The 14,513-nt window shown below is 48.5% G+C and overlaps 1 protein-coding gene across 13 annotated transcripts in view; it reads right to left on the bottom strand.

The window, feature by feature from the left end:
* Sh3gl3 (SH3 domain containing GRB2 like 3, endophilin A3) overlaps positions 1-14,513 on the bottom strand; it is a 131,154-nt gene that overhangs the window by 20,421 nt on the left and 96,220 nt on the right. For 9 of the 13 annotated variants that reach the window (NM_031238.3, XM_063275373.1, NM_001414376.1 and 6 more), the window contains 4 exons: positions 13,642-13,775; positions 10,974-11,132; positions 3,560-3,663; positions 2,428-2,537 (listed from right to left, as the gene is read on the bottom strand). In NM_031238.3, coding sequence (NP_112517.1) covers positions 2,428-2,537; positions 3,560-3,663; positions 10,974-11,132; positions 13,642-13,775 — 507 coding nt within the window. Of the gene's footprint in view, positions 1-2,423; positions 2,538-3,559; positions 3,664-10,973; positions 11,133-13,641; positions 13,776-14,513 lie in introns of those variants that run through there. The other 4 variants (XM_063275376.1, XM_063275378.1, XM_063275380.1 and 1 more) reach the window with 2 other exon arrangements.

Here is a 14,513-nt window from a genome sequence, read left to right as displayed (position 1 = left end):
GTGTGTGTATGTGTGTGTGTGTGTGTGTGTGTAGAGAGAGAAGAGAGAGAGAGACAGACAGACAGACAGACAGACTGACTGACTGACTGACTGAGACAGACAAAATGGATCGGACAGACAGATGGGCAGAGAGACTTCTCTGATACCTAGCTTCCAACTACAACAGTTCAGCTCTAACTTCAGTTGGAAACAGAGGAAACTGGGCTCAAAGCAGGAAAAGAAAGAGAGGTGGCATTTTAAGACACCTGAGTGAAGGGAGCCAAGTTTAAAACATTTATTTTAAATAGTGATAAGAAAACTGGACGGGCAGAGTCTGTATGGAAAAGTGAAGGAGTTAAAGCTTTCCATCGCTGTATGAGGAAAACACGAGTGACTCAAAACAACACAAGAATAACTTCTTACTGTGGGATTAAATGTCAATCGAGTAGAAAACACAACAGGAAGTGTTTTCTTTAGGGGCAAGAACTGAGTCTGGGTCGAGAAGGACCTGCTGTTCCTCACAGCTGTGACTCTCAAGTCCCATTTTCTATTTAGACAGATGCAGATTACACTGGCAGTTTGGGATTTTCATTGAAAGAAAAGGTCCTGTGACAATGTTGGGGAACACTCAGAGCTCACTTGTCTGGCTGTGCATGTAACAAGAGCACCCGAGCACCCAGGAGCAAGGCAGATGGATGCCAGCCCAAGTCTCGCACCCGCACAGAGACCTATGTGACTGTGGGCGTCAGAAGAAGGGTGGGGAGGGAATTCTCTTCAGCATCCAAGGCAGAGAGTGAGCGACACCCCACACCAAACACACAGAAGTCCCTGGTCTGTGAAGAGCTCATTAAAAGAATACAAGAATAAGACACAGGGAACACGTGGAAAGCTACAAGTGCGTCTCAAAGGACTTCTGCCCAGCCTCTGTGAACACTGGCCAAGCTCAGCGGCAGATACAGGAATAGTCCAGTTATAAAACGGGAGAGACCCGACAAGATGCTCCACCCAGAAACCATGCACAGTACATCCCCAGGCACGTGATTCTCCACAGCATTCATCAATGTAGCTTAAATAAAAGCAACCACCGACACTGCATCACATGGACAGACGGACACATACATGTTGCTGGTAGGAATGGAAGATGGTTCAGCCACTCGGTGGCCGGACAAAGGCCTAACCTAGATATTAAGGAATTTTTTTTAAGTAGTAGAAACCATAGCAGAATAATCCTGGGCATAGAAAGACTTCCGAGAGGGACACAAAAATGTACAAATCATAAACAAAAAATACTGACCAAGTTGGCTACACCCAAATAAGAGTGTCTATGTCCTCAAAAGAAAACTAAGGCAAACAAACAAAACACTTCCCAGAGTCTGAGGGTTAGTGGCAGACTGGGGTTAGAAAGATCAATAACCTGTATGTGACGGTTCCCACAGATCACAAAGGCAAGGCAAATTTTCCACAAGAAAACAAATGATGAGACTCAAACACTGACCAATTAAAACAGAAAAATAACCAATCCAGTGATTTCTGAAAGGTCAAAATGGATATGGAACACCATTTTTATGTACAATCCTTGACACATCCAGCATAGTGTACCCATTCTGCAGTGCCACTTGGCAATACCCACCATCATTTAAATCCAGCAGCATAGCCCCAGCCCCACCCCACCACTTCTTTGACGCTGACTCAGAAATCTCATTTCTAGAAAGTCTTGCTCAGTTGCGTATGGAGACAGATAAGGGCAGGCACTGTTGCAGTTAATAGGAGTCAAGCAAAACCATCAAGTTGCTAAACACAGTGGGAGAGGCCTATGCACCACATGGACATAACCACAAGAAAGAGCAATGCATTTTGGGAAGAAAACTGCACAATGATAACTTGCTTTTGTTAACTATTATGTTAAATGTGAAATACATGTGCCAGTCACAGGACAATATTCATGCACAGTCCCTTAGGAGAGGCTATGCCTAAGGGAGGAGACCAGACACAGTTGGCAATCACACAAGGGCATGGGAAAATATTCGCCATCTAAATCTTTTCTAGTACACTTTACTCTAGATCGTATTTAAAACCTAAAGTACAGTACTGGAGATGGTGCCAGGCACATCTCAGGGGCTCAGAGCGTGCAACTAAAACTGCAGAACACTTGGGAAGATGATTTAAAAGGTGTTAAACTTTTAAATATAAAAGATAACGTAGCAACTATGGTTCTCCAGCCAAGGGGCAGTCTAGCGGCCACATTGATGGCAGCATTAGTACACAACAGACTTCTCCCCAGCCCGGTCTTTCAGATTTTGAACACATGACCATTGGAATTGGGAAAGGGGGTGAGCTCATCGCTCAACCAAGGAAAGTCCATTCGTTTCTCAGGGCATCCCCACAACAGGGTCAGCAACAGGCAAGAGCTGGAGGCCGCGTGTGGCCCACTTTGGATGGCTAGCTTACCTGTTAACTTTGACGAAGAGCTGGGTTCGACCCCGTTGGCATTGGTGGAACTCGTGTTCACAGGCTTTGGCATGTAGTCTCGCCTAGGGACTTGGGATGCAAGAGCTATTCTGTAACACACAAGGGAGGCCAAGTCAGACCTCTATCCCAAATAGCAGAGCCTCCACAGGCCTTTGCTTTCCTTGAGGACCAGACCCAGTGGGAGTATGAGGCTGGGGATTGTGCACACTGACTTCACAGAGCCCAAAGTCTCAGGGATACGACCAGCATGCAATTCTTCCAGCATGTATTTGGGTTTCTGGTTGAAAGTCATCTGAAAGAGATGTCCTCATTATGCCCTTGGGTACTCCCCTAGGCTGCCTTCCTTGCTCTCTGCTGGAAAGGGAACCATCCAAGCCCCTGCCTCAGAAGCAGATGCTTCAGGAACAACAGCCTTCCCTCTGGAGCTACAACACTATTTGAAGCAAAATCCCTCCGAATTTATTCATTACCATAAACCTATGTAAAACAATTTTCTGTTATTAAGTCTAGTCAAAACATAGGGTAGGTTTAGCCCAATAATTTGATATTAATCAAATATCTTTAAAGGATGCTACCTATTTTCAGAAAGTAGGGACTGCATTGACCATGAAAGCCCCAAGACGACGAATAGTTCTTTATTACTCAAAGGATATTGTTGACTGTCATATGAACACAGTCTGGTAATATTTTTCATGGCTTTTACAAGGTTCTGAGTATTGCTTGGCTTTCTCCCCATCCCTAGATGCTGGGGATGGAGCACAAACTCCTCCCCTCATCAGGTGAATGGAGAGCTAACCGGTCAGCAAGAAAGCTGCAGGAGCTGACTTCTCAGACAGATAAGCCTTGTATGCTTGTATGCTCTACACATGGGGCACAAAAGGGGGATGCCAATAAAAAGAAAGAGGGAGAAAAGCCATTCCAGCCCTTACCAATTCTGCCCTGTTGTTCTAAGCTACACATATATTATCTTGGCTCATTTCATACCCAACCTGAGAGCAGACTGGAGAAAATGTCAAACGGATTGGAAGGAGGGGCAAAGGGATGGGGACAGACTGGCTGCTTCAGTGCTGCCCCATGCAGCCCCCTGCCTGAGCAAGGCAAAGGTGCTTACCGCAGCTCTAGCTTGTTCTGCAGCTCCTGCAGGATCTCGGTGGACTGCCTGTGATAGTCTAACGCCGCCTCTACAAACACGGCCAGCTGACTCACTTGCTCTACCTGCGGCAGAAGTGCAAAGTTACTCCATGAGGCCCGAGCCCTTGGGACATCCAGAGCAAACCGGAAGCCAGTGACAGCAGCCAAGCTCTGCCAGGCAGACGGGCAACTGCCTGGGCCCTGGTCCATTTCAGCGCATCCCATCTTGGCGCTATACAACCTGAGCGTCACATCAGAGCTGCAGAGGCTGGAAAGACACTGCCATTGATGTTATTCAGAATCTGCTGTCACTCCACCAAACACCTCTTTTAAGGTTATGAGAGTATATCCTTAGTGGGTTTGTTTGTTTTTTAATGCTCTAAAAGTCATGGATCTGAAGATGGCAGGAAAGAACTTTCCCCACTGTAAATGAAACCAATGCTAGGCATGTGAGCTTGCTTAGGGAAATGTCATTGTGGGCACTTTCCAGTTAAGCCACACCAAAAAACAAAGTCAACTAATCCATGCTCAGACAAAGTGGGGACATAGGGCACGTCATGCCTGCTCCAGGGCAAATAAATGTCCCTGAATTTCTGTTGCCACCCCACAAGGCATTCTCCCTGCAACATACAGCTGAAAGGGTCGAGCCATGGAGACTTCATTAATCCTCTTTCCCACAGATGGATGTTGTTTCTGAAAGTCATGGCTGGTTATAGTGGCGCTGGGGGCGGGGGGTTGGGGAGATGATGATGACAGGGTCCCATGAGGCCCACATTCCCCTCATACTCATCACATAGCCAAGGCTGGCCTTCAACTGCCTCCTCCTCCACCCAAGTGCTGTGAGGTTTTGTTGTTAAGCAGTTTGTAAGCAAGGCCCAGGAGAGCTGGGCACTTGAAGAGGGGCCAGGGAGCAGCCTTCATCAGTAGGGTTGAAGAACCACTACAGCAGATCAGGAATAAGTTTATTTCTAGAACCTTCTGTAGCAAGCCGCAACCACCCATTCCCAGCCCAAACCTCAGAAACTCCACAGAGAGATAAATCAAAACCACCCAGCCCAGGCCTCGCCCAAATAGCCTTTTCTTATATCACATTCTAACCATCTGAGGCAAGATCTGGTTGTTCCTCATTGTGCCATCTGTCTCGCCCTGCGGAGCCAACTGGGAAGCTGCCAGCTTCCACAGAGACATTTGCTTTCGAGTATTGTTGAGAACTCTTTCGGTTGTCTGCCCTTTACTTTTCCTGCCCACTTTTTAAAAACACATCTTCAATATGTGTTTACAATATACATGGAGCCCACTTATGCCAGGAATGCAGTGGGCACACGCATGACTAAGGAAGCCCTGGCATTGTACTTGCCTTACGATGCTCTGTGGCTAGAAAAACAGCCCTGGCCTTGCATTTCCAAACCCAATAAACAAAACAAGGACAGCCTGGCCCCTGCAAAATCCCAAGGATTTCTTACGTTTCACCTCCTCGGCTTTTACAAACACTTTTGAACAAGTCCAGCACCACAGTCTGACATGCATGGCAGAATCTGCTAAGAACAGAGCCCGGCTCCCCTGCATGCTGCATGCTCCGTGAAAATCGCCATGACCTCTCTGTCTTTAGCAATATTAAACCTCATTTTTAAACTAAGCCTGCCATTCAAAGGATGGCTAAAGGCAGCCAGGTGAGTGACCCTACCGTGTACGTGCACTTCACACTTACTGTGCATGTGGAAGTGGGAGTCACACCAACTGTTCTCTCTGACAGCTACGATCACGCAACCTGGAAGTGCATCTGGAATCCTTCCCTTGACAGCTGACTTAGGGAAGGCAGTGGGTCCCAGAGCCCCTGAAAGCTTGGGAGAGAGCAATGGCACTGCACATGGTGCCTGCACATAAGGGGTGCCCAGGGAAAGCCTGGAGCATAAAGGCAAGTCAAGCCCGCACCGGGTTCTCTCTCTGTCCCTGTCAGGAGCCAGAAGCTCCCATCTGCCTCCTAGGATGTGAGCTTTGTGCTGGGAACCAGCAGAGACGGCTCCTGCTTCCAAGAGCTCAACTTGAACTAAATGCCTAGAAAGACAGAGCCAAGCTGAAGCAACACAAAAGCCCTGGAAAAGCCCAAGGCTGTCCAAGCAGAGCACACCCTGCATTGGCCACATTTGAAAATGGAAAAGCTGTCTGTTGTTTTCATTTGTAGGAAAAAGATAGGAATATGCAAGGTCGCACAGCAAGGGGTGCTTTGTACAGCAGCTAGGTTACATTAAGGATTTTGCAATAGAATAGAGTTTCCTAGGTAGTCCAAAGTAACTATGAACCGTCTTTGGGCTGATGATGCAGCCTAGCTGGTAGAATGCTGACCCTGACTACTCCAAGCCCTGAGTTCAAATCCCAGTATTACCTAAACCAGAGGTAGACAGAAATCCCAGTGCTTAAGAGGTAGACACGGAGCACAGAGTCCCAGGTCATCCTCATAGCAGAGCAAGTTTGAGGCCATTCTGAACTACATGAGACCCTGTCCTACACACATTTGTGTGTACACACATGTGTACACACACACACACACACACCACACCACACCACACCAAATTTTTAAGAGGAAGACAGGAGAGGCAGAATCAGAGTAGAAGTCAGGGCCATGGCAGAGTGGGAGCCTGAAGACCCTACTGCTGCTTTGGAGACAGAGGAAACCAAGCAAGGAGCCTCAAAGCTAAGGAATCCTCGAGCTCTCCAGGGCTGCAAAGGACGACAAAGCAGGCTCTTTCCTTCAAGCCTCCTGCAGCCATCTCTCCCCATGGTCACATTTCCCACCTCCAGACCAGAAGACAATAGACACATATTCTTTAAGCCACAGTGCTGCTTGTGGGCACTTGTTACAGGAGCCATAGAAAATGAACAACACTGTTCTCTTCTCTGAGGGTGGGTAGCACCGCTCAAGGTCTCCATTTCCTAGGGATGGAATCTGCTGCCTTGAGGCTCACGGAAACAAACTGCCATGTTAGCTCTATGCTACGGTCCTTAGGGCTGGGGAGAAAACAAACAGCCTCCCACGACAGACACTGAATGCTGCACCAGAACCTGTGCCACCTCTGCACCCGTGTCATTCTAGAACCTCTCCTCCACCGAGAGCTGATGGGCGAGCTCCAGAGGCTGCTGTGAGTATTCTGGCCCTGGGAATGAGATTCTGAAAGCCAGGGGATTGGAGTTCCCAGGAGTTGTAGAAAGCTCGGGGACATCCACGTGAGATCTGAACATGAGGAGGTCATTTGAGCAAATGACAACGGACCTGGGCTAACCCAAAGGATCAGGGCTCAAACACTGTAGCCTACAAAAAGGCCCTGGCTCAACTCTCTGAAAAAGGACCACAGCAATGGTGGCTGGGAAGAAGCAGGCTGTAACACCCTAATCCAGATGCCTGGGAGCCACAGTGCGATTGGCACTGAGGTTGGCCTCTCTCATAGCTGAAGCACATGATCCCTGTGAGGGCCATCTTCTGCTTCAAATGTGATAATCCAAGTGATTTCTCATTGTCGTGCTTAAGGTCACGCTCTTCTGGATTCCTCGAAGGAGCTGGGATTTCTGGATGCTTTTTTTCCCCAGTGAATTTGAGTTCAGATTCATGGACTCCACATTAAAGGAAAGAAAGATAGAAAGGAAAGGGAAAAAAGAAAGAAAACTTTGTAGCAGTGTGTGCCTGTAGTCTCTGAAGAGGTGGAGACAGAGGATCCCTGTGGCTTGCCGGGCAACCAGTCTAGCCACATGGGTAAGCTCTAGGTTCAGTGAGAAACTAATTCAAAAGTAAGGTGTGGGGGTGATGGAGGGCGACACCCAAAATCAACCTACGGCCTCCACACATGTAGGTACACACACACACACACACACACACACATACACACACACACGGGTTCAGACAGGCAGGCAGGCAGGCAGGCAAATAGGCAGCCAGACAGCCTGACAGACAGACACAGTGAAACCTAAAGAAAATACTTCTCTGGACCAATGAGAAGAACCCAGGAATCTGGAATCTATTAATTCCATTGGTCCATGGATGAAGGGAAGCCTCTGCCTGGGAGATCTCAGCTAGTAACTGCGGCACTACTCGGCCTCTTCAGGCTGAACAAACTTTAAAATGTATTATGTCCAGTTTCTTCTAAGAGCAAAGGTTGACATTTAATAATGCCAATTTGTAAGGACTTAGAGGAGAAGAGTCAAACCTGGGGGTGATGTGTTATCCCCAGAAAAAGACTAGGAAATCTCGGAGCCAACCTCTGGCCTGCTGCAGCCCCTTCTCCAAAAGGAGGTGCATTCTGGGTGCCAGCCACAATCTGGCACAGGAGGAGTAAATCATGAACCTGGCCCCCTAAGGCTCATGGTAATGCAGAGAACTCAACCACACCTGTCTTAAATGGCTGCCCAATGGAGTCGCTTGATTTCAAGCAAGAAGTGAGGCCCTCCAGGTCTTGCCTCTAGCTCTTCCCAACAAAATCAGCAAAGACTTCACTGTGGGGCTAAAGGAGATTCTTCCCTATTTCCCCCATCCCCAAATCAGCCTGGAATAGGTGGAGAGATCAAAGTGACATTGTTTAAGAATGGTGGAACAAACTCACGCGTGCACGCGCGCGCACACACACACACACACACACACACACACAGACACACACACACACACAGACACACACACACACACACACACACACACACACACACACACACACACACACACACACACACACACACACGGACGGTCCCTATGCTGAGATTTCACATATAACTGGATGTATATGGGGGTGCCTGACTGTGGGTCCAGCTGGGCTTTCCTGTTGGTTCCTCAGCTACAAGAATGTAGACTGGAAGGTTTCTATTGCCTTTGGAGAAAGCAGTGTTTATAGACTATAGACTTGGGGAGTGAACCCATTCTAAAAACTTCCACAAATAGCCAGGTAGCCAGGAAGCACAAGGAAGAGTTAGTTACATAGTCTGCATGTGGAGAGCAGGAAAGACCACGTCTGTTCGTTTCACTCAAAGCTCCGGTCAGGTAAAGCTCTGGCAGACGCGTTTTCTATACATGGCTTGTGAAACGGCTGCTGTATGGAGACTGGAGATACGGCTAACACTTCAGAGCACTGCTGTCCTCCCAGAGCAAGCACAGGGTGCTCACAGCCTTTGTAACTCTGACATCAGGGGATCTGCTGCCCTCTTCGTCCACAGGCAGCGCTCTCACATGGTGAGCGTCCATCCACACGGACAAGTATCCATGCACACAACTGGTATTTTTAAGCTCATGTTATAGCTTATCCAGGACAGTGGGAGACAAGGGTTAGAGTCAGTGAGTCCATCCAAGTCCTGGAGGGTGAGATTTCAGGCTTTGAATTCCTGGTGCCACAGAAGCATAAGCAGGAAGTAACCAAGGATAGAGCACAGCATCTCAGATCCTTCTTAGCCACTTTCCTCTGTTTACCCATTTCCTTGGAATGGATGCTTACAAGTCCCAATTCCATTCCCTCCTTGTGTGGATGAGACTGGAGCCTGTCCTTAACATATGCCTTACTCTGCCTATAACTGCTTCTCGTGGTCAGTAGCCCCGTGAGGGATGCTCACTCAGTGTCAGCATCTTTTATGCTATTCTGGTGGAGCCACGCTGGCTCTACATTGAGAGGCCGGCATCCATCAACTGCGGTGGTAGAGAGGAGGAAGTAAAATTTTGAGACTTTGACCCTGGGCCATACCGCCAACACAGTTGATCAAAAGATCAATAATCACACTTATGAAGGCTCACACCAGATACCTGACTCCTTTGTCAACTTCTCAATTAGACAGAACCCAAACCAGTGTCTGCTGTGGCTGAGTTCCCCAAATCTCCCCCCAACAATGACAAAGCATCTCCCACGTGTGTTTGGAGGACGCCATGATCCTTCTGCTCTCTGCTAGCATGTTCTCCTGGAAGCCTTTCTGTAACAGCCCGTTCACCAGTTTCCAATAGGAGCAGTGTCGAGTGTGTCCCAGTGTGAACATAGAATGCCCTCCAAGGGTCACACTGAGGGTTTGATCCAGAGATCATGGCAATATTTTATCACTTCTGGAACTTTAAAAGATAAAACCTAGCTTAAAGTAAAGGGATACAGGGGAGAGTAAGGCTGTTCTCTCCCTCTCCCTCTCCCCCTCTCTCCTTCTCTCCCTCTCTTCCTCTCCCTCCCCCTCTCCCTCTCTCTCTTTGCCCCCCTCTCTCTGTCTCTCTCCCTCTCTCTCCCCATGTTCCTCTCTCTCTGTCTCTCTCCCTCTCTCTCCCCCTCCCTCTCTGCCCCGACCCTGTATCTCCTTTCTGCCAGTCTAAGGGCAGCATCTGCCCCACCATGATGCTCCATGGCAACATAATGGACACAGTGAAGCCAGCTAGTGTGGTCTGAGACCTCCAGCCCCTGAGGCAAAGCTCACCTTCCTCCTTTTAAGTTGTTCTCTCAGGTCTGTTCCAGGACACTAAAGTCCAGCCAATTCTGGGTCTAAGCACTGCCAAATCCATCAGGCAGTGTCCCAGCTTGCAGACCTACTATGTTTAACAAGAATTAAAGGGATCCAATCATATTTACCCAGAACCACAATGATATCCTAGAGGAAAACCCAACCATCATCAACCACTCTGAAGCATAGCTCCCAGCCATGAAAGGAAGCAGGAACAGCCATACAGGCCAAGTGACCAAGGGTGGACATGAAGTTGGTGACCAAGAGGTATCAGAACTCTGAAGTATAGCCATGGCCTTGGCTTCATGGAGGCAGGGGCTGGGGGAGATGGATGAGAGCCAAGGTAAGAGCTTAAAAGACACACCCAACAATGTTCAGCGAGGGTTGTCAGCTCTTCTCCCCTCCCACCAGATCACCTCAGTTTGTTCTGCCAGTGGTGAGCAATGCTGCCATTAGCCTATGAGGCACCAAGGGTCGCTGGAGGAGAACGCCAGGCCACAAGGACATAGAAAACCCCAGGGAGACCCCTTCCAAGTCTGGCTGCTGTCACCCCCAAAAGAGAAGAAAGATGACCTGTTCTATGGCACAGGGACCAGTGTGTCTCCTCAGCTAACCCAATAAACAGTGACACAGATCTTCACCCCAGCGCATGCTGTTCAAACTTGGCAAGCCTACAGCTCCAAACCACATGCTGTGGCCTTTAACACAGAGACTGCTCTCCTGGGCCATCTTCCGCTACAAGGCCACCTCAGAGACAAGCAGCCCCGCCAAGGACTGAAGCTTCAGTCTGGGATTGCTGACCACTATATGTAAGGCAGGAAGCCACAGTTACAGAACGTTCTAGAAACGTCCATTAACAATTCAGGTTTGAGAACACCACCGCACAGCAGTCATGCTCATGTGCTGTGTTTTTTACTCGTGGGCATTCAAGTCTTCTGTGTGGTTTAAATACTTACGTCATTTTCTAAAAAATTAAACATGCTTCTTTCGGCCAACTCCTTTGACTCTTCAAACTTTTCTACTGCTTGTCTGATTTCTTCCTCGGGGATCTTACCCACCCGCTTCTTTTTATAATCATAGTCCAGACGGCGGCCTTCTAGCTTTCTCAGGTGGTGCTGAAGAGAGAAAGGAAGTCCTCACTAAATGTTGGCATTCACACCTCGATGATGAGACTCACTCTAGACTGTGATTCACACCATGATGAGAGTCACACTGTGATGAAACTCAAAAACTGTGGTGTGATTTACACCACAGTGTGACTCACTCTGAGATGAGACTCACACCACGGTGTGTGCTCAAAGCACACATGGTCTTCTTTATGACTATGAAAATTCTCATTCCTTTTTCTCGGCCTAAGTCCTACCTGTTGCTGTTTCAGACTTCCATGCATACGTAGGTATTTTAATCTGAGTCTGCCCCATTCTCTCTCCTTTACCTCCTCCCCTCCTCCCCCACCAGCATCACTTTCCCTTCCTAACTTCGTGTGTGCTTTCTTTCCAGTCCACGGAGGAGGCCACTTTGCCAGTTGCACAAGGACACAGAGCCGTCTGCTGGAGCACCCCTCAAGAAAACCGACCCCTCCTCCCCTGGAGGCTATTGGCCAGTCCTCAGCCAGGGACATTGTGAGCGTTGGCCCCACCCACTCTTCATCCTCTGCTCTGCACCAAGGCTGCCCACACTGCCAAGCTTTCAGAGCATTTACGGATGGACACATGATGGACAGAGCAGTGGGAATCCATCGCCACAGGATTCCCTTCCCCAATTCTTTAACGTACACAATGTCTAATCACAATGTCTAACACAATGTCTAATTCTACAAAAATTAAGAATACTTCCATTGTCAATTCCTCCCTAAAAAGGTGACTCCAAAGTAATAATGATGATGATGATGATGATGATGATTATGATGATGATGATGATGACGATGATGCATGTCTAAAGGAGCCCAACAAGAGAAAGAGATGGACAGCCATGCTCAGGACCCACAAGCACAGGAGGAGTGCCTTAGAGTCTGGAGAAGAAAGAGAACTTCCCACGGGAAATAACATCTATGGTGAGATCAGAGACACTGGTGAGAAGAAAGCAATGACCATCAATGAAAAACGAACCGTCACCTGAGGACAGGAGGTGCCTGCTGGAGGTTAGGCAGTGGTTAGACAGGGAAGGGGGAGCCAGAAGACCACAGAGGCCAGGAGGTGCTGCTTGACCTTCACACGGGGCCAGGGTCAGCTCCTGAGGGCTTGACCTTAGGAAGATCCCACTAGCTGAGATCTGGAGCTGGGCCAGAGTAAGGGATGCTGTGACGAGAGGTTAAACACCACAGGGAGAAATCGACACAGACAGGACCACTGAACATGTGGGAAGGATGATAGTCTTGGTGGGGTGAGAGGGAAGGACCTGGGCCCAGTGTGGACTGAGCTGTCACAGCAATGGGAACATGTTTTTCCTGGGATGGCAGGAAGGGGTGACAGGTGAGGGGATTCAGAGGTGTCCACAATAAGGAGGCGGGACCAAAAAAGCAACTTTCATTTCTCATCTGGCCATCCTGGGTCCTTCTCTCAGGCCTTCTCCTTTCAGAATAACTCTGAATGCAGGTAAAGGCATCTGGGGTTCCACAGGACTCCCAGCCTTCCCTCCCTCCATAGCCACCTGGTCTTTACCCCTGTTGTCTGGACTGTTAGACATCATAATCCTGGCCCTTCAGCAAGATGTGCTCCATATACCCAAGCCCAGTCAGCCTGGACAACTCCTCAGAGGCCTTTCCTCATCCAGCTGTGCTGAGGATGCCCTTCTCCAGTATCCCTGCTCCTGTCTCTCCATCATTTCTAACTGTTGTCTGTTTCTCTACCACACATATATCTGCTTCAGTCTGTTTGTTACAGGGACACACTACATAGCCCAAGTTCTCCTTAACTCATGATCTCAGTGGCTACACTGTTAAAACTGACTGGGCCTGAAAAGGTGACAGACACAAGGTTCAAATGAGTTTGCAGCTGATGGGAGATGGTGTCAATCAAGTCTAAAGGCAGTGAGTTATTCTCTACAACACCACAGGAGGGCGCCTGGACCTTCGGCGCCAAAGCCTGGCAGCCTGGCTCGCTTGGAGCTGGTTTGCACATCTGCAAGAGCAGCCATGCTGAACCAGACCTGGAAGTTCCCAGAGACACTCTGGACAATTTCTTACAGGTTTCCAGATGAAAACTGCCAGCTTCTAGACAATGATTTTCTCGAGAAAGAATGAAATAGAATGCCCGTAAGTGCAATGCATCCGAGCACACAAGCAATAGTGTGACATTAGCCATCAAAACTAAACCCCAACGTATGACGTCATTGTGCTATATGAGAAGTGGCTGTGGAAATGTGATATCCAGCCTGGCTTGTAGATGAGTCAGTGAGACGGAGAACAGGAAAGGGACAGCCAGAGTCTGCACCTCCACCCCCCATCCGTCTGCCAGGAGCAATGGATCCAGTACTCTTCCTCAGAAAGCCATAATATAGTAACAGAGTGCAGTCTCCAACCCTCCAGGAGGGCTGTGTGGTTGCTGAGTCCTGCAGAAACCTTAGTTTCAGGTCACAGGTACCACTGCGAGCAGCAGGTGGCACAGAACAGCCAGGAAGACTCACCCCAATCTCTTTTAAATCTTTGTCTTGCAGTAGCTGTAGTGGGTCAATAAAAGTCTGCTTCACATTAATATCCAGAGAGTCCTTCACCTCAGCCATGAGTTTCAGGGCCTCACCAACTTCTACCAATGAGTTGCCTTTAACAGAAGAGCACAGGGCAGCCTTCAGAAGAACAGCCGAGGTTAAAGGTGACACGGGATTGTGGTGCAGTGAGGATCCTCTCTACAGCCTCTGCTGCCTGCCTCAGAGTGGATGGGAAAGGAAGAAAATCTGCCTGTTTTCCACATGTGTACCTCTAGCCTGCCCTCTCGGCTCTCCCTTAAAAGTGAGTGGGAGGATCAAAGCACTTCCCACTTTGGCCATTAGATGGAGACAAAGTTCTTTTGTGGAAAATCAGGTCTGGAAACTGGCACCAAGGGTCCCTTACAAGTTCGGGGACAAAACATCTTTGTAACAATGGAGGGATTCATTTGCAGGCATCTGTGTCAACCAATTCAGATTACAAGGGTATAAGGCCTCCATCAGCCTGCTGTGGGAACTGTAGGAAGCAACTTGTCGCACAGGGTCCTAAAGATCTGGGACCTCCCTGAGGTCTTGGGTATCAAGGACGCCCTGTGGACAGATGGGATAGGCCTGCTCTGGTAAGAGATGCTTCTGGGATATGGGTATCTTTAGTGAATACTCTGGTATCGTGACTGTGACTTTCAAGGCCTTTGCCACCCAGTGTCTGGTTGTCATGCACAGTGAGGCTTGTTTGGTCTCTGGAAGACACACCTGGGGACACTGCATGAGATTAAACTATTTTATTTTATTTGAGATCTTCCAAATTGATTTTGTAAAAAGATAGGGACACGATGCAATCAATTCCTTAGATC

This window comes from Rattus norvegicus, chromosome 1 (assembly GCF_036323735.1).
Source record: "Rattus norvegicus strain BN/NHsdMcwi chromosome 1, GRCr8, whole genome shotgun sequence".
NCBI lineage: Eukaryota > Metazoa > Chordata > Mammalia > Rodentia > Muridae > Rattus > Rattus norvegicus.
Note: the sequence above shows the minus strand (reverse complement) of the source record. Positions and strands in the feature narration are given on the sequence as shown.